At 32.1% G+C, this 17,903-nt stretch overlaps 1 protein-coding gene across 3 annotated transcripts; it reads right to left on the bottom strand.

The window, feature by feature from the left end:
- Positions 1–387: 387 nt before the first annotated feature.
- Positions 388–9,946, bottom strand: LOC100808390 (COP1-interacting protein 7). 3 transcript variants are annotated; one of them, XM_014762868.3, is made up of 13 exons: positions 9,503–9,946; positions 8,683–8,862; positions 8,155–8,275; positions 8,038–8,077; positions 7,838–7,890; positions 7,710–7,765; positions 6,549–6,701; positions 6,215–6,411; positions 4,371–5,737; positions 3,219–4,172; positions 2,168–2,573; positions 939–1,004; positions 388–820 (listed from the first exon to the last, which is right to left on the bottom strand). In XM_014762868.3, exons 1-13 carry the CDS (start codon positions 9,559–9,561, stop codon positions 753–755), a joined length of 3,720 nt encoding a protein of 1,239 aa, XP_014618354.1. In that variant the 5' UTR covers positions 9,562–9,946; the 3' UTR covers positions 388–752. The 3 variants fall into 3 exon arrangements, with proteins under 3 accessions (XP_014618354.1, XP_014618355.1, XP_006588541.1); XM_014762869.3 differs by lacking the exons at positions 8,683–8,862; positions 9,503–9,946 and adding an exon at positions 6,965–7,073; XM_006588478.4 differs by lacking the exons at positions 8,038–8,077; positions 8,155–8,275; positions 8,683–8,862; positions 9,503–9,946 and having other exon boundaries at positions 6,549–6,655.
- Positions 9,947–17,903: the final 7,957 nt, after the last annotated feature.

The raw sequence follows: 17,903 nt of genomic DNA, 5'->3' as shown, positions 1-17,903 counted from the left end.
CCGATAAAGGGTTATTCTCATTTTGTTCTTTTAAATAAATTCCTATTTTGATTATTAAAAACTTTTTATTCCTTTATAAATTTTTTTTCTCTATTAACTATTAAGTGATGAAGTGGCTAAGATTGAAAAACAGACTTGATGATTTGCAACTAAGACTAAAATGAAAAACAACCCTATCCTAATGATATTGTTCTTAAAAATGTAATTACAGAACATAGAAACAAATGTCACCAATATAGTCTAATGTTTCATGATTCCTTAGGATCGAATAAATTGTGGCAATCATCAAGATTACATAAGTGTTAAGGTCCATCTAAAGTTGGATAAAATCAATTTTGAACAATTAAACATAATTGAATATGTATCCAAGTAAATGTCAACCAAAACTTTACGTTGAAATGTTTGTTTTTCTTTTTCATTGAAAAGTACGATAATTGATTTTCCTAATGTCAAAACATATAGTGGCACAATTTACATCACCAGATGCTGAACCAACCAATTCCTCAAGGATTCAGAATCAATCTCCCCATCTAGATTTCCAATAAATTTGAGAAGGTAAGCTCAAAAGGGCTATCAAAAAGAGGGCCTAAAATTGCTTTTGGTTAAGAGCTGGATTCCAACAGGAAAATATTTTCAGCTAGAGTGCTAGACACACAGGACCATTGAAGCCCCCAAAAAAGAAAAATTAAATTAAATTAAAAGAATCAAGTAAATGATCACTGTGTCAACCTTAAGTAACAGCATAAATTCTGTCAGGCCATTGTTATCTTTTTTCCTTTGTTGCTTCGGAATGGCGATAACAAGGAGAAAGAGCGAGAAGCTGCATAAGAATGATGTGTTAAACATGTTCCATACTAAGAATATTAATAGGAATCTAGATGATAAGATAAAGCAAGAGTTTATTCAAGTTCACTTGAATAAATTGAGCAAGTGCTTACACTTTGGAGGAGTTGCACTGGTTGTGAGAGTATCATCACGAGAGATCAAATTCTTCAGAGTATGAACTAAGACAACACAGCAAATCCCAATGTATGGTCAGCTTGAGTATCAGTCATATGTTACAGATAAAACACAATATGGTTTGACCTTCTATCAATTGGTCACATGACAATAATAATCACAAGGCATTTTATAAAGGAGCAAGGATGAATATATTAAAAGACAAAGCAAAAGCTATAACTTTCTAGTACTATATCTAGATGATAATGTCTTTTTTTAAAAGAAAAACAAAATAGGAACAGTTATTCAGGATGTGTTGTGTTTATTTTCACTTTATTCCAGTGTTGTCAAGAACAATGGAAGCGATGCAAATAAATAAATGATGTTGCAGTTCCCTGCGTAAGTTCTTGAAAATGGAAAACAAAATGAAAACAATGCCTCATTTTGTAATTATTAGCAAAAATATATCCACTGAAAATGAAAACAGAAAACAAGCCAAATGCACCTTGGATTTTCACTTAGTCAACAGTTTTTACTCAATGATTGACATTTTCTAGTCATGGTTTATGTTCATTATACTTTCTCAAGTAACTTGCGATTTTTAGTATTGAGAAAGCAAACCATTTCTGAATGTTGGTGCAAGTGAAGTCAATACCAGATCAATATGGCCATCCATGACAGCAACTAGAATGATTTTGGTTTAACCAACATGCAATGCAGTTTAGGTAAATGCATATGCCAGAGAATACATTACTTATTTCAAAAAATTGATTTTATGAGATGCTATGCTGTATGTTATAATCTTGAATCTTCAAAGCTATAGATTGATGTTACCAGAATGGTTTATATATTTAACTTTTTTATGGCCTTTAAATTAAATGACAAAAAATCTGAAGGGAAAGGAGTGTGTATGTCAGTGTTCGGTATTGGGGGAGGGAGATTCATGAACTCATTTAGGTACTGGCAGCTTTGAACTAATGGGTTTGGAGTCCACAGTTTAGTCCTTACTCATCAAAGTTGTGTTTGATATTTTTAGATTAATAGTTTAAACTAATTGGTTGGAACACAAGGTTTTGAGTGTTGTATGGATCATGGTATCAACAATGTGATTTGTAAAATAGAGCTGTTTGAAGTGAAAGTGTACCATATATCAGAAAGTTCTCTAAAAATGTAATTCCTAATATATACTACTATAGTAATATGCTGGTTGCCATTAAGATCATGCTACCTTCATTCGAGGAACCATTAGTTCCAATCTCATTTGCTTCAGAACCATCAATACTGGTATTATCTGATTCCATGTTGCGTCCAGCAGTAGGCGAGTCGTGATTCTTTCTTCCAAATTTTAACAGCCGTCTCAACCCTTTAGATGATTCCTTTACCCGAGGCTTCTCAATCACTTCAGGAATCTTCTCAAGTGTTGAGTTTCTGGAATCAGACACCAGTGATCTAAAAGTCTCCATACCAATTGATGCACTGTCCAAGCTTGTGGTAGGTGCTTTACCATGCTCAGAGTTTCGTGAACAACGATCTTCCAAAGAAGACACTCGAGCATGCGGGGCATGATATGTTTCCTCAGTAATATGAATGCTAGATGATTTTGAAGGCTCTTTCCCTGTATCATTTGTTTTAACCTGATTTCGGAAGAAAATATATTCAAAATTAACTGATGTATAACAAGTTATCTCATGCATGGAGAATTCAGATAAACAACTACAACACACGAATGTCAACAACAATAAATCAAATTAACATTTTCTTGCAGGCATGTCAATGATAACAAATCAAATTAACAATTTCTGCCCATACACTTACAGGTCTAAAATAACATATCATTCCTGAAATTAAAAATTAAATATCAGCAAATTTATCCTAATCATAGAATTGAACATAGATTTCTCTTCCCCACAAAATATCTTACAAGAGTTTGTAGAAAAGCAAAATTTTAAAAAAGTGTACCTGCTTTTGATGTTATGCTATAATGTCACTTTCACAATCTAAAAAAAGGATGTAAAGTTGGTGGTACATGCTTGTGCTTCACCAAACATAAATTAGAGGAAACATATTAGCTGCAGTTTCAAGCCTCACACAAAAAACATGTCACTATAATTTTTTTAATATTTCATATTTACTGTTATTAGTTTAAAAGATCATATGCTGTCAGACAGACAGAACATTCACAAATAGTTCATGGTCTTTTTTCTTTTATGCATACTGATTGATTACAAGAGTATAAACTATCAAAACAGTTAACTATAAATAAATTTATGAAAACACACCTTGGATGATAAGGGTTGCACATGTGATTTGCTCTCCGAGGTTTCCATATCTACTGAAACTGGGGCATGAACAGCAACATAACTTGACACTGTCTCAGGTTTCTCCTTCACTTTATCATTGTCATACTGTCTCTTTGGTATCCCTGTTTTTTCTTTTGACTTGTCATTTTTAATATTGGGGGCACAAGGTTTTTCACGCTCAAGCATTACAACAGTCTTTTCAATTATAGGATTATCATCTTCATCATCTATAGGTGAAATTCCAAATTCATTTTTCTTTAGCATAGTACCTTCAGAATTCATAGAAGATTTGTTAACATTTAGCCTCTGTGTCCTCTCTTTAATTGATGATTTATTTTGGAAAATGTTGCTAGCTTTAGGTGTTTTAATTTTTAGTTCGGGAAGGGTCGCAGTCTTGCTTTTATCATGATTCACAATTGCAGAAATCTTTCTGATCTCAGTTTCATTAGCTGCTTTAGTCACTGAAGTTGTCCTAGAACCTCGTGGTTTAACAGAGACTGAGGAAGTATGACGAATGGTACTGATTTTAGGTTCTGACAATCTTCTAAGTCTTGCCATCGATGCCTTAGTATCAGATGTACCATCACCCTTCTCTTGCTTAGATTCGGGCAGAGAAGGTGCAGATCGGCTTAATTTGTTTGTAGCTGAGTGGCTTAGAGTACTCAATCTGCTGGTTTTCGGGGCTTTTGAAGAATCACTGGATCCAACAGAAGCAATTCTGATGGGAAATCTTGGGAAGGGTGAGGATGAACCCGGCTCTGAATCACTAAATTTGGATCCTTTATAAGAGCTAGGTGAAAATTTCATTGGAATCTGTTTCTTGGTTTTCTGTGGTGGTGTGGATGATTTGGTAGCAACTGAATTACTCCTGGCAGCAATTCTGTTTTGCCTCTCCATTTTTAAAGCATCGAGGCGTTTTATCTCTTCCTCTTCCTAGTTATTATAAATAAAAGAGAAGAAATAAATAGATTTGAGAAACATATGAATGACCTTGAAACATGAATCTCTTATTAATCTAAATGTTAAACATACTAAAGTAATGTTAAGTTTACTTCAAATTTATGCTACGCATAGGCAATACAAACAAGAAAATGGGAAAGGGAGATTAGTAGGTAGGGGAATATAGATTACCTTCTCTTTCTTCAGTTTTTGGAGATCAGCTTTGTAGTTACGTAGTCTTTCAGCACGTGCTCTTGCTTCATCCAATGGACTTGGTTTATTAGTCTTTCCTCTCCTTATTGGCCCAACAATCTTTTTTACATCAGAACTATTTGGAGTAGATTTCGATTTTAGATTTTTATCCAACATCTTAGATCTTGGTTTGGTGTGAGCCAATAAACCTTTGTTCTTTTTATCTTGCAAAGCACCACTTCCAGCCTGAGCTTGCATTTCATAGTCTAAGGCAGGGCCATAACCCACTGACCCCTTTTCTGCTCCTCGTTCAGGCATCAAACTCAATTCATCTGGCTGATAATTGGAAGTCTTTTCTTCCTTCCTATTCACCTTAGGGAACTCGGAGTCCATGTCAATAGCATTTCTCTCAAAATTTCCTGAATCTTTGACTCTGACTATATATGAGTCATTGTTCGTATCATGAAACAACTTCCTTTCCAATTTATTGCTTGAACAATCTTGTCCATTGACAGATGCCACATCTGAGGAAGAATGTAAATTACCATTAACAGACTGTCCTGACCTAGATAACAAGAAATCATCATTAGATGACCTAGGCATGCAGGCCAATCCCTTTCTAATGCTATGCATATCTATGGCTCCACCTCCTTGAGCTTCATGCCTATTCTGCTCAGTAAAATCTATAGGATCATTGACTGCAACATGTTTTTTTCTTCTCACTTGATCAAACTGGCCTTGGTCAATGGCCCGTCTATCTTCATCTACTCCTCTCAGTAAACAATTTTGGAATGCTAGCCACTGTCCTTCATCAGCATCTTTCCCAGAGTCTGTTACTTCCTTATCAGATGAATTCAACCTTTTAAAAGATTTGTCACTGGATCCTCTTCTTTTTGAGGTCTTAACTGATTCATGAGAAACTTTATCTCCATCACTTTCAGAGGAATAATCTGAACATGACCCACTGCCCAAAGATCGTTCTGTCTTCGTTATGTAATTGATGTTCCGAATGACCACCATGCCAGATTTCTGTCTGCTGGATCGGCCAGCCTTCTTCCGTCGTTCTCCAGTCAGTGAACGCTCCCTCTCCATATCCATTTCGTCCCGAATTTCAGATTCTGTAAGCTGTCCATTATCCATGGAATGTCTTCTATGTCCTATTGGTGTTGAACAAACTGGCTGCATAAATGGGCTGTTTGCTGGATAAGTCTGATAGTAGGGTATCCCTTGAACTGGATATGGCTGAAACATTGGTAAAGCACCTGGGGAAGAATGAACAGGCCAAGAGGAGAACCCATTATTTGGAAAATGACCTTGAACATTATCTTGGTAGCCTGCAGTTGGTTGTCTGTCCATTGAAAACACATCTATAAATGTGTAAACAATAATGTTAGTACATTTTTAAGGGAGAGGAAATTTAGGCATCAGGAATTTTTCTAATTTGCTCAGATCTAGTATTCCTAATTCTTGGCAGGCAGAATTAACAATTTTATTCGATAAAACCCCAGTTAGTTCTTCTTTCCATTAATCATAGAAGATAAAATTTATCAAATTGGCAAACCCTTAAACCCATATTTGCAGGCATTGTTCACAGAACCTAAACAGCTACCACCTAACCTCCTACAACCCACTATAAGAGTTGTGTATGGCTTCCAAACCACCCTTTGTTCTTTCATATATCCCCAATGAATCTTCCTCCAACTATTTTCTCCCCTTAATCCACTAAAAAAAAATAACAATCCTTTCAATGACTTCTAGCCCTATGTTAAAATAAAGGTATGCACTACTAAGTCACAAACAGTGCACAAATATAAAAGTCCACATGTGCTGGAGTTGTCTGGTACCTGAATTAGTTTTCCCATTACTTTCCGAGTCCATTTCAGTATGGGATGTAGTAACCACATTGGAAAGTGTGACACCTGATGCATTTATTGCAGAGAAGTCAGCACGATTGGGTGTCACTTCAGCAGGTTCAATTTCAAGCCATTGGCCACTCTCATGCTTTCTTTTCCATAGAGAAATAAAATTTCTACATGCATCCCTGAAATATGACAAAGTTAGAATCAGCAATATCATCCAGAAATCACATATATGTTATCAACCAATTGACCAAGAACCCAACATCTCACTAACCATTATTTAAGGTGAAAAATGGTTAAGAAAGATAATTATTCTTACATCAAGCGTGGTGCTTCAAAGCATTCAGCAAATGACATCAAAGCTGGCATGTAGTTGATGTCAAAACCCGCAGCAACAGCACGTGCAAATGCCATTCCTTGCTCTTTCTGCAGCAAAGATTTACGTGTCTCCAGGACTTTCAAAAGCTGAACTCTAAAACAATACATAAAGAAGGGAATACAATACAACACAGATGTTAACAACCAATTTTACACAACGAACAGATGCTCAATGAGTACAACATTTTAAAAAGTACCGCTTTTACATATGTGAACTACACAATAAGGTTTGGATGTTAGCTTAATTAATTTTTATAACAAAAATTCAGTCAATGTCACTTCATTTATCATATATTAAAGTGCTAATATTAGTCCACTAAATTCAATAAGGAGTCCTTGTGATGAATTGTAGAGAACCTCGTTGGAAAGGGTGGAAGGTCAACCCCAAGTACGAGAAATTTATTAAATTGTTTGCCAGAGAAAATGTTGGCAATCACAGTATCCATCCATAAAGATAAGAGAAGACCTGAAGATTTCAAGATAGCATATTATCATGTTGATAAAGAAAGATAAGATGACAACAACAACAACAACAACAACAAAAACCTTATCATAGGGCAAAAAGCAAGGGGAAGAAAACAAGGGTAGAAGTTAGTCACTAAGGAATCAATTGTTCCAATGTTCCCAATTGCAATTCATGTATTAGCAGATGTTACAAAGCCCAAATAGAATTAGATAAAAAATTTATTGTGTGAAATTCAGGTCAGCCATGGGCACTTGGTCTACCCAGCTATATAAGCACTTATCATGTTCATGAATTACCCGATGTGGGACTATTCTTAACACGCCCCCTCGAGCCAGGGCTCGTCACCACAAAGCGAGGGCTGGCGGCACCCACCGGACAGAAGCAGAATATGGCTCTGATACCATATTAAATTTTATAGTGCAGCAAAGGCATCCGAAAGGTCCCCTTAAAAACCGGTTCATAAGGGGGTGGTCTACCCAGCTATATAAGCACTTATCATGTTCATGAATTACCCGATGTGGGACTATTCTTAACACTTGGAGCATTTTATATTAATCATACACAGTTGTCAACTAAAATTTCCTACTGGATGATCATAGAAAAGAAGAAAAAAAGTTGAAGAGATATAGAATTTACTTTGAGTTTCCTTCCGATTTGGTGCTTCCATTTGTTTCAGGTGGCAGTGTATCAGACTGGCACATATGCACACAGACATTAGAAAATAATAAATCAATATAAGAATATGGTATTCAAGACCTTCTAACCGTGTAAAGAATAATAGCTTTCTCCTCATTCGTATCCTGCTGAGTCTTCCTGCCTGAGCAAAGCAGCAAGTCTTTTTAGTTGCAAACAGTAATAAATTTCAGCAAAGCTTTAAATATATCCAGATTTGTTGAATACAAGTTAGTTAATAGTTTTACACAATAATAATTTGCAATAGAGGTACCAGTTCTTTCAAAATTACCTTCAATGCTTTCCACATGTTTTATTTGGTATTCTTCCACCTGCAGATATACAAGTTACTTTAAACAGACCTTTAATTGCGGTGATTGAATTTGAAAATTGTTAGATATTTACTTACAAAGCTAATCCCTATAGAATTATTTCCTTGAATTGCAATTGCCTCTTCAATTTGTGCAATTTCAGATTCTATAGTATACACACGTTCCAATACCTCAGGAGTGCTAACAAAGCGAACAAACCTACAGAAGCAGAGGAAATTAGTTCAGCATGCTAATTTATATACAACTGAATCTCACCATGAATCATTTGTAAGAGGACAAACTTTAAGTTTCCAACCTTAGAGTTGCAAGTCATTTAATCTGTGTTTAACTTTCAAAGGCATGGTTTCATTGTATTTCCCCAGTACTTCCCTCTTCTTTTGAAAGAGTAAGAACACAAGAAATATAAAAAGGAATTTTGAAGAACATATTACACCAAAAACAGTACTTCCAAAACGGCATACTAGATCCATGTTGAGTACTGGAAGAAATGACAACATTGAATAAGCATATTTAAACAAAAGATCAGTGACAATTCAAATTCCAACTTCCAAAATACATTAATAGGAATAATTAACAAAATAACAAGTTATGATAACTAGCCACACCTTTCAATTGTTCCCTTGGTAAACCATGAGGCGTCACTGCCATGCTCAGGCACAAGAACAATTGAATAACCACCCTTAGCTATTTGATCTTGAGCAGCCTTCAAGTGGGATAGAAATGGTTTGAGCAAACCCGACGCGACTTTCTCCTTCTTTCCATTCACAGTTATAAACAAGTCAAACCTGATTTAGATATAGAGAGGAGGGTGAAAAATCAAATCAACAAGTCAAGCAGAAAATACCCATGACCATCGTTTTGGATGAGCTTTTGTATAGATCAATTAGTGACCTAAAAAACACTAGTAAAAATAACATACACTCCCTCAGTTGTTAGTAGCCCATTTCTTAAATTCAAGTTCTTCTAGTACTGAAGCTTATAAGCAACACATTACGCAACTGTACTATCCAAAGAACTTCAATAGTGATCACATAACAAATTAACCACCGATGAAAGTGCCCACATCAGCTACAACATTTATAAATAACTGGAAGATAACACACTCTAGTTTAAAAAAAAATCACGTTGGCTTCAATCATTTCAACACACTTCGAAGTAAAATGAACCGAATCACTAAATGAATCATAGTCCTCTAACTCAAGCTATCATTACTTCTAAAAAGATAGTCAACTCCATTTTAAATCACTTTATTATGACTATCAAATACCCCAAGTGCTTAAAAAAACACAAAATCAACACGCTAATTTTAGTTCTTGTTTTCTATTTGTGGTGAGAAATGGCACAAATGATAAATAAATAAATAAATAAATAAAACAAGATGATCAAAAATACATTGATGAATGGGGTAACAGACGCTATTATTACCTGGTTCTAGTTGGTGTGAGCTGAAACACAGCTGAATCCAACCTAGTAGAAGAGTTCATTGTGAGAGAAACCAAACCAAAAACCAGAAACTGGGTTTTCTTTTCTTTTCTCAGGGATCACACATTCACACTTGAGTCTCTAAAGTGAGGCTAAGCTCACATACCCAAAAAGGGAAAAAACAAAGTTTCAAAATGGAGTTAGACTTTGGTGACTTAAAAAGGCAAGCTTTGCTTCAAAAACATGCTTCAGGGTCCAAAAAGGGAAAAGGGTAAGTTGCAAATTGCAAAGAAAACTTAGAAAATGGGGTTCTGAAGAAGAAGAGCTTCAATGGCTTCCAAAGAGAAACAAAGAGGGAAGTGTGTGTGAGACAGGATCCAACGTTGTTGTTCTTCTTTGGATACCAACTCAGAAGGGACCATCAACTTCCAAATTCTTCTTCACACACAAATATCACAAAAAAGGGTGAAATATTTTCGGAACTGTGAGAAAATAATGAGGGCAGAACCGGGATTTCACAAAAATTTGACAAATGGCAACATAGTGACGCTATCAGAAACATAGTTGTCTTTCGAAATCGACAGTATTTGCATGAAATTACCTTGTTGCCCTCAAAAAGTTTTTTTTTTCTATAGTTTTCCATTGCAGAGTACCGTTGAAGTTGAATAGACGCCCTATTATTCAGCGACTATTGCAAAAATTGATTTTTGGTGAAGTGATATAGTTTTTTTTATATTTTATATTATTATTTTAAAAGTAAGTTATTGATTTAGCACAATTTTTTATTTAATGCAAAAAATTATTTATAATATGTTTGGAAACGTGTTATAGAAATGCTTTGGATCAAAATTGAAAGAGCTCAAAAGAATTTTTAGGCACTGAAATTTTCTTCTCATTTTATGCATTAGAATGTATAATTTTATGTTAAATATGTTTTTGCCTTACTTTTGATGTGAATTCTCACATAATCAAGCATGTTAATATTAATTCTGAAACTAAAATTGATTTTGAATTAAAATAAATAATTTAATTTTATGTTTGAATTGACATTCTAACACAACAAATTCAAAATCTGCCTATAAAAAACAAATTCAAATGTAACCATTTTTATTGCATGTAAATTTTGTGTCTTTATTCATTTTAACATGTGAAAATTTACTTAAAATTGTGGATCACATTTTAACTTTTGCCCCCACAATCACAGCTTGTATCATTTCTAGGATAGCCATTCAGTTTATGGGAATATTTACTTAAAATTACATTAGTTGATATTTAAACATAATTTTAGATTTTAGATTATTTAACATGAATTAAAACTTGCATTCAGTTTAGTGTAAACTTAACAGTGTTTACAAAATGTAGTAGACCAATAAATTAACATATAAATAATTAATAATAACTATTATAATTAATGATATGCTAATAGTCTATTGATTTTTAAGTTAACTATCATATCATTAAAGTGAACTAATTTAGTTAGAACAAGTTATGGTAGATGGTCGTCGATTGTCCTCCAAGATCTATGTTACACTTTTAAAACTCACTTCATTATCGAACTGCTTAACTTCCTTATTTAATAATGAAGAAATCATTCAAATTGCAATGTATGTATACATATAGTGATAATGATATAGGTTTACCAGAACTTTCTTTTTCTGTCGCTTGACTAGCTTGGAAATAATTATGAATGGGTTCAATAATAACATTTGTGGATAATAAAATTATAGATATTATCACTTGCTATTGACATTAATGTCTGTTCACTTTGCTTAAGTTTATAATTATGGTGCTATAATTTTACAAATTACTCCATTTTTCATACGTTCATTTTAAAAGATAGCGTATAAGTTAAATAATATACTAATATATATTTCTATTTGTATTAGAATTAAAATATTTTTTAACTTTCTAATATGATATTTACTATTTTTTTCTTATTTATAATCATTAATTATATAAATTGTTAAAGAATTAATCGAAGGTGAGATAATAATTAATATTATATTGAATTTTGGAAAATAAATAAAAAAGAATAAAAAAACGAATAACGTAATATAATAATTCACTTGCATTTGTATGATGGTATCAACACATCTGTTTTTGTAACTTTTAAATTGGTTAATAAATCCGAGAATCAATCATGTGTTTTTGTAAGCTTTAAAGGGGGGAAAATGTAGTATGACATGCACTAGTTATATAGTGTCTTTTGGCATATTGTTTTTGATATGGACATTACAAGGGGGGGAAAGATAATCAACATATACTGAGATATAGTGAAAGTCAAATGAAATCCAACACATGACAAGATATCAATGGACTGATTTTGCATTATTAATTATAAGCTATTTTCAAAGGTATTAATGGATATTGCAAAGGTAAAATATCGACCTATAAATAGGAGAAGGAACTCTTTTTCAGTTTTTTGTCATTCTTAGCAAATAACCCCAGGTCCCCAACCTTTCAGCTTTGTGTCCTTATATTATTTTATGATTACATTGACCAATAAAAGGATAAGATTGATGGATCCAAAGCTAAAATGTTCTAATCTATATGATAAGATTAACCAAATCATTATTAAACTGATCAATTCAAAAGCAGATTAACCAATTCGGGAACAAATTGCCCAATATCCTAAGTCATATAACTAATTAAGCGAGGTGAGGTTAAGATTGGTTGGTAACCATACTTTGATTTTGATTCAGTATGGTGTGAGTGTGACTGGTCCTGTCAACTTTTTAGATAGGAGTTGCATTGCAATTAATTTGTATAAGTCGGTTTTAAATTGGACACATTCTGTCATTTGGTCTGGTCCAAAATAGGAGTCACACACTCACGTTGGCGGTGCTTAAAATAAATTTAACCACCACAACATATATGCATGATATGTGTATTTTATACACAAAATCTTACATAAAAATTACATATTCAATAAATATATATTGGTTTTTATGTGGTTTAATCACTAGTTTAATCAGTAACTCGATAAATTAACATTTTAATCAGGACTTACTTAAATAAAAAAATTTATAAGTATTTTTAGGAGAAAAATAATAATAAAATCAAATAATTTTTTTATAAGTTAAAATTAGCTAACTTATAAGCTTAATTGAAATAATAAATTTTACACCAAAGGAGTTGAATAGTATGTTAGATAAATCTTAAAGTTTTTTCAAGAGATAGAGAGTTTCACAAAATAAATTTATCACTTATATAAAAATAAAATGTTCTTAACAAGAGCGTCTAAAATATTAACAAAAGATTTTTGCAAAAATAATTTTTACAAAAATTTGTGCATTCAAAGATAAGATAGAAGCAACTGAAAATAAATAAGTAATGACAAAAGCTAGCTAGAGTAATAGCTCAACTTTTATATTAATTCACTCAACTTAAGCTAGGTTAAGTTCTCATTCACAAATGGTAAAGAATTTCATTAATCACAATTGATTACAAATGAATTTTACTTTGTCACTCTTGATTACCGCAAGTATTCTTTATGTCACTCACTTTTAGCTTATCCTTAAATTAATTTTACATAATATTTTTTTTATTTTTATAAATAAATATATTCTATCATTGAGTGGGGCAATTAGTTTTAAATAACTTTTTAACCAAAAATCATTTAGATTTTTTGTTTGTTTGTGTAGAGCACATGTATCCTTCGAGTATGGGTGACAAAACTTCCCTTTCAAGTATTTAACACAATTGCATACATAGGACATGAACCTCAAATCTTTGTTTAAGCTAAAACAACTTCACATCACTTTATCCATGTGGTCTTTATTTTAAAAAGAACTTTAAAAGTAAAAAAAACCAATTTATAAAAGCTCTAGGTATGCAAAACCAATTTATCAAACAAATTTTACTTTATTATGAAAGCTCCTATTTTGAATTTTTAAATATAATGTAGCTTCAAAGAAAAAATAAAAATAGACAAAAAATATCATATATTAAAATACAATAAATCACACTAGAGATGGAGGGTTGAATAGTGTATTAGTTAAGCTATAAAATCCTTTTGAATGGAAGATGTTTATTTAATAAATCAATTTATAAAAACTCTCATATAGTGACTAATATAAGTTTTCTTAAGCACAAGTAGACTATCGTCTAATGATGTATAAAACTTATTTTCAGTGAAAACCTTGTGTGTAGAATGTATCAATAATAAACTTTAAAATACTTTGGCAAGCTACATAAGAATAGTAAAAATATTTTATTTTATATTGATTCACTCAACTTGAGCTACGTTCAATTCTCCTTCACCAACCAACAATAAAGAGTTCCGTTAATCAACTTTGACTACAATAAGTATTATTTTCTGTCATTTCTGGCTTACAAGTATTCTCAAGGTCACTACTGATACAACTCTTAAACTCCCTTTGAATCTAAAGACACTCAAGTATTGTTTTGTCACTAAGTCACTCTTGGCTTTCACAAACAAAAGTTTGATTTAAAATCAAAGATTCTTTACAACACTCGAAGAGTGAATTTACAATGAAGGTCTAATCTCTCACATATATTACAAAGAATAGACTCTATTAAGCTCTGTGTATTTCTCTATAGATATTTTTCTTTTTTCTCGTTTCTTGTTTGACGATTCTTGTTTTTCTATATGTGTTCATCATCATTCTTCAAACCTTGATGTGATATTTATTATTTCAAAGTTTAGTGTTCGAATTTGGAGGATAGAAAAATTGTAATAGTTAACTAGATTCTCAAATATAATAAATCATCAATAAAGTCGATAAATATTTAAGACTTGTAACATGATAATAAAAAAACACATGAAACCAAACACATCACATGAAACCAAACACATTATTGTACAAAGACTCTAACAAGCCCGGTACTCATCAAAGACAAATTGACATCATTGTTTTGGTTTTTATGTGTGAAGAATTGTCATCTCCAATAATTTTCTCAAGATTATCACTATCTTCCTTTGTATAATTTTCACCTTCATTCACAATCTAACACATCATAAATGACTAACATTATTACTATGCTTTCAAATTCAAGGGATTGAAGTTTTGTCTTGATATTTTTTTCACTCCTATTCATCGTGCTCCCATGCATCAATGATGCAATAGTTACCATTGACTATGACAGTTTCGTGGCGCCTCTCCTTGAGCAAGCAACTCGTGCATTGCATCCACATTTTTGGTTTCTTCACATTATTTCTATGTTTCTAAGAGTTATAAAAAGCTTTAGACGTGACCATTGCAAGAAATTATTGTTCTTACCTATTTTCAAAAAGATAATCAGTTACTCAATCCCATCAAAACATTATGATGAGTAACGAGCATGAAAATTAAGAAGACACACCAAAACTCATATTTCCATAAAGAAGATGAAAAAGGAAAATGGTAGTTACGATAATGAAGAACAACAAAAAGCATGAGAAAAGACACACAAGACAAATTTTGTGGGATTGGCTTGCCTTGTTGTAGTAGCTTTTTTTAATGGACAATGATATGTAGGTTGGTAACTCATCCTTTCATTTAATGACATGTAACTTTTTTTGCCACATCAGATAATAATTTAGTTTTTTTTTTCCAATTAAAGTACAAGGACTATTTTGCAAATTTAATGTTTTTGTTTTTCTTTTATATTTTCTATTTAGTGTTTTTGGAAAAGACAGTTTCCTAATCCTTATAATCCTTACTTAATCCCTAATCTTCTTGGTCTCGACTTGCTTTCCTACTCCTATTCATCATGCTTCCACGTGTCAAGAACTGTGGAACTCACCACTGACCATGACGACTTCATGACGCCTCTCCTTCAACGTGCAACCCGTGCATCACACCTATGTCTTTGGTTTCTTCACGTTAGTTCTATCATGCTAAGAGTTAAAAAAAATATTAAAAAGTGATGAGTGCACGAAATTCATGCTCTTACTTGTTTTCAAAAAGAAAATCAGTTACTTGTCCCATCAAAACCTTCTTATGAGTAACTTTATTATATTATACATTAAAATATAATTTTTTAAAACTAAAATCCATTATGATAATTTAATCAGTCGGCTATGTAGTTTTCAATATCATAGTACACAACAAAAAGAAACATTACATTTTTTTTCCATTTTTTTTCTTATTCTCTGCATCACATAACTCTTAACTCCAATGACTAAAATAAAATCAACAAAATAGAACTTTAATACACCATGACCCATAACTTAAAAAACTTGAACCAATAAAACCTGACACCATAATTTTAAAAACCTTACGATTTAAAGGCAAATTAAGTTTCTAAAGCTTTAGATCCAAATCCATTGCTTCCACCTCTAAGTTGTCATCGCCATCCATGTTAACCAAGTCAATGAAATCAATCTTCTTGATGGGTTTCTCCAACTTCGAGATATATGGCTTAGAGCCATCACCATTAATACTTCCAGAAAAAGGAAAAGCTTGTGGCGAAACTTGCATTTGCCTGATTGGAGTTGATGATGAGCCAATTTGGCTAGAATTGAAAATTGGGTTTTTACTAATTGGTTGAGGCATCCTCATAGGTTGTGATTGTGCTTGGAAATTCCTGCCATCACCCATAGCAGGTTGTGGTGGGAACTGTTGTGAACCCAATTGCATTTGAGAATTGACATTTGGTGGTGATGAATTGAGCCTTCTAAGTGAATCCTCTTCTTGTGCCATGTGAGACTCAACATGGGTTAGAAGGGCCTGAGTGTCGGTGAAAACTTGGTTGCACAACCGGCATCCTTTTGGGTCGGTGTTGTTATAAAATCCAGCAAATTGTGCATTGTTATAAAAGTTGTTGGCCATGGTGGTGTTGGGCAAAGAAATGGAAAAAGGGATTTGGGAAAATTAGGTCAAAAGGGTGTGAGGCAGAACTAGTCTTAGCTTGGTAACACTTATTGATCACTTCAGATTAATCATATGTGGGTGGATGAGGGGTGTTATATAGCTTACATGTTACAATGTAGATCTATTTTGCATTAATTTGCACGCAATGGTGCTTATGTCATATGTGGTTTTTTTTTTGTATTTGTATTTCTTCTAGAAGTAATCTTATTCGAGATACTATTATAAACACCTAGAGATTTGGTATTATGGGATTGACAGCTAATTAATATGTTTAGAAAAACATTTATGACACTTTAAATTAGAAAAAAAGGTATTTTATATATTTAATTTAGCTATATATATCAATATTATATAGTTACGTGTAACAATACATACATTGTAGAGACAACTAATGGAAAGAAAAACAAAGAAAATATTTATCATTATACAATTTTGACTATATTTGACAAGTCATTTAAGTTGATTTTTAATATTTTTTTACTAGTTGAAAAACTTGTTTAACTATTTGAGTTTAACAAATAATTTTATTGAATATATATTATTTAATAAGTTAACTTAACAACTTTCAGGTTCTAATTAATTTTTTAATTTTCAACTAATTTTGGTGAACAAAACCTTTGATTTTGTGATATCTACCTAAATTATATTAGTGGATTGTATGAAAAATTAAAGAAAGTTAAAATGTGAGCTTCCTAAAATGTAATTTCAAGTTTGGACAAAGATCGATACTTGACAAAATGTTGTAATTAGTTAAGTTTAAAATATTTCAAATATTATTTTTTTATTATCGATTAAGTAATATTACGAGTTCATAGTTAAATTTTTATATCATAACCTCATTTATATTATATATTTCCCCTCTTCCCTTGTATATATTCATTAAATTTTTCATATTTAAAGTATCTAATCGTGTAGAAGATTTTCCAATGACATTCTATAACAATTAAGTTTATCCATAATTGCAAAAGATTGAAAAAGAATAAAAATTAATGTTCTTTCTTATATCCAGGGTATGAAAAATAAAAAAGATTCCACAAAAGGTTTGTAGTATAAAAGTACAATATTTTATGAGTATGTTTGGAGTCACTAGTTTAGGAATTCATTAAATATATAAAAAAAATCTTAACCCACAAGTAGAGAAGTAAAACTACTACAAGCACGACAAAATTCTTCCTATTTTTTTTACTGTCCTATTTTTTTATTTTTTAGAATGGTTAGAAATAGAAATTGATTTAATTTTGAATATTTTTATTCAAATTGTGTATATTTAGAAATTCACTTAAATTTGGTTGAATTGGAGTAGATGTGATTAGATTTAAGTTAAGAATCAAATATGTGTTTTCTTCCTTAATTTTTTAAAAATTTATGATTAATCTCAAACTTTTATTTTATCTAATATTTTAATCTTTTACATCTATTTTAAACATTAAGGGATGGCGTGACGTTTGATCCCAAAAGCCAAGATCAAACAAACTAACATGTTCCACCATGACACGATGTTTCTGGGAACTTGCACTTGGTTTATTGGTGTTAGCTCTGCTTATGGAGTTGCGTCCCACACAAACCGCAAAATCCAAGGCCCATTG

The sequence above is a fragment of the Glycine max genome, chromosome 10 (assembly GCF_000004515.6).
Source record: "Glycine max cultivar Williams 82 chromosome 10, Glycine_max_v4.0, whole genome shotgun sequence".
Classification (NCBI taxonomy): domain Eukaryota; kingdom Viridiplantae; phylum Streptophyta; class Magnoliopsida; order Fabales; family Fabaceae; genus Glycine; species Glycine max.
Note: the sequence above shows the minus strand (reverse complement) of the source record. Positions and strands in the feature narration are given on the sequence as shown.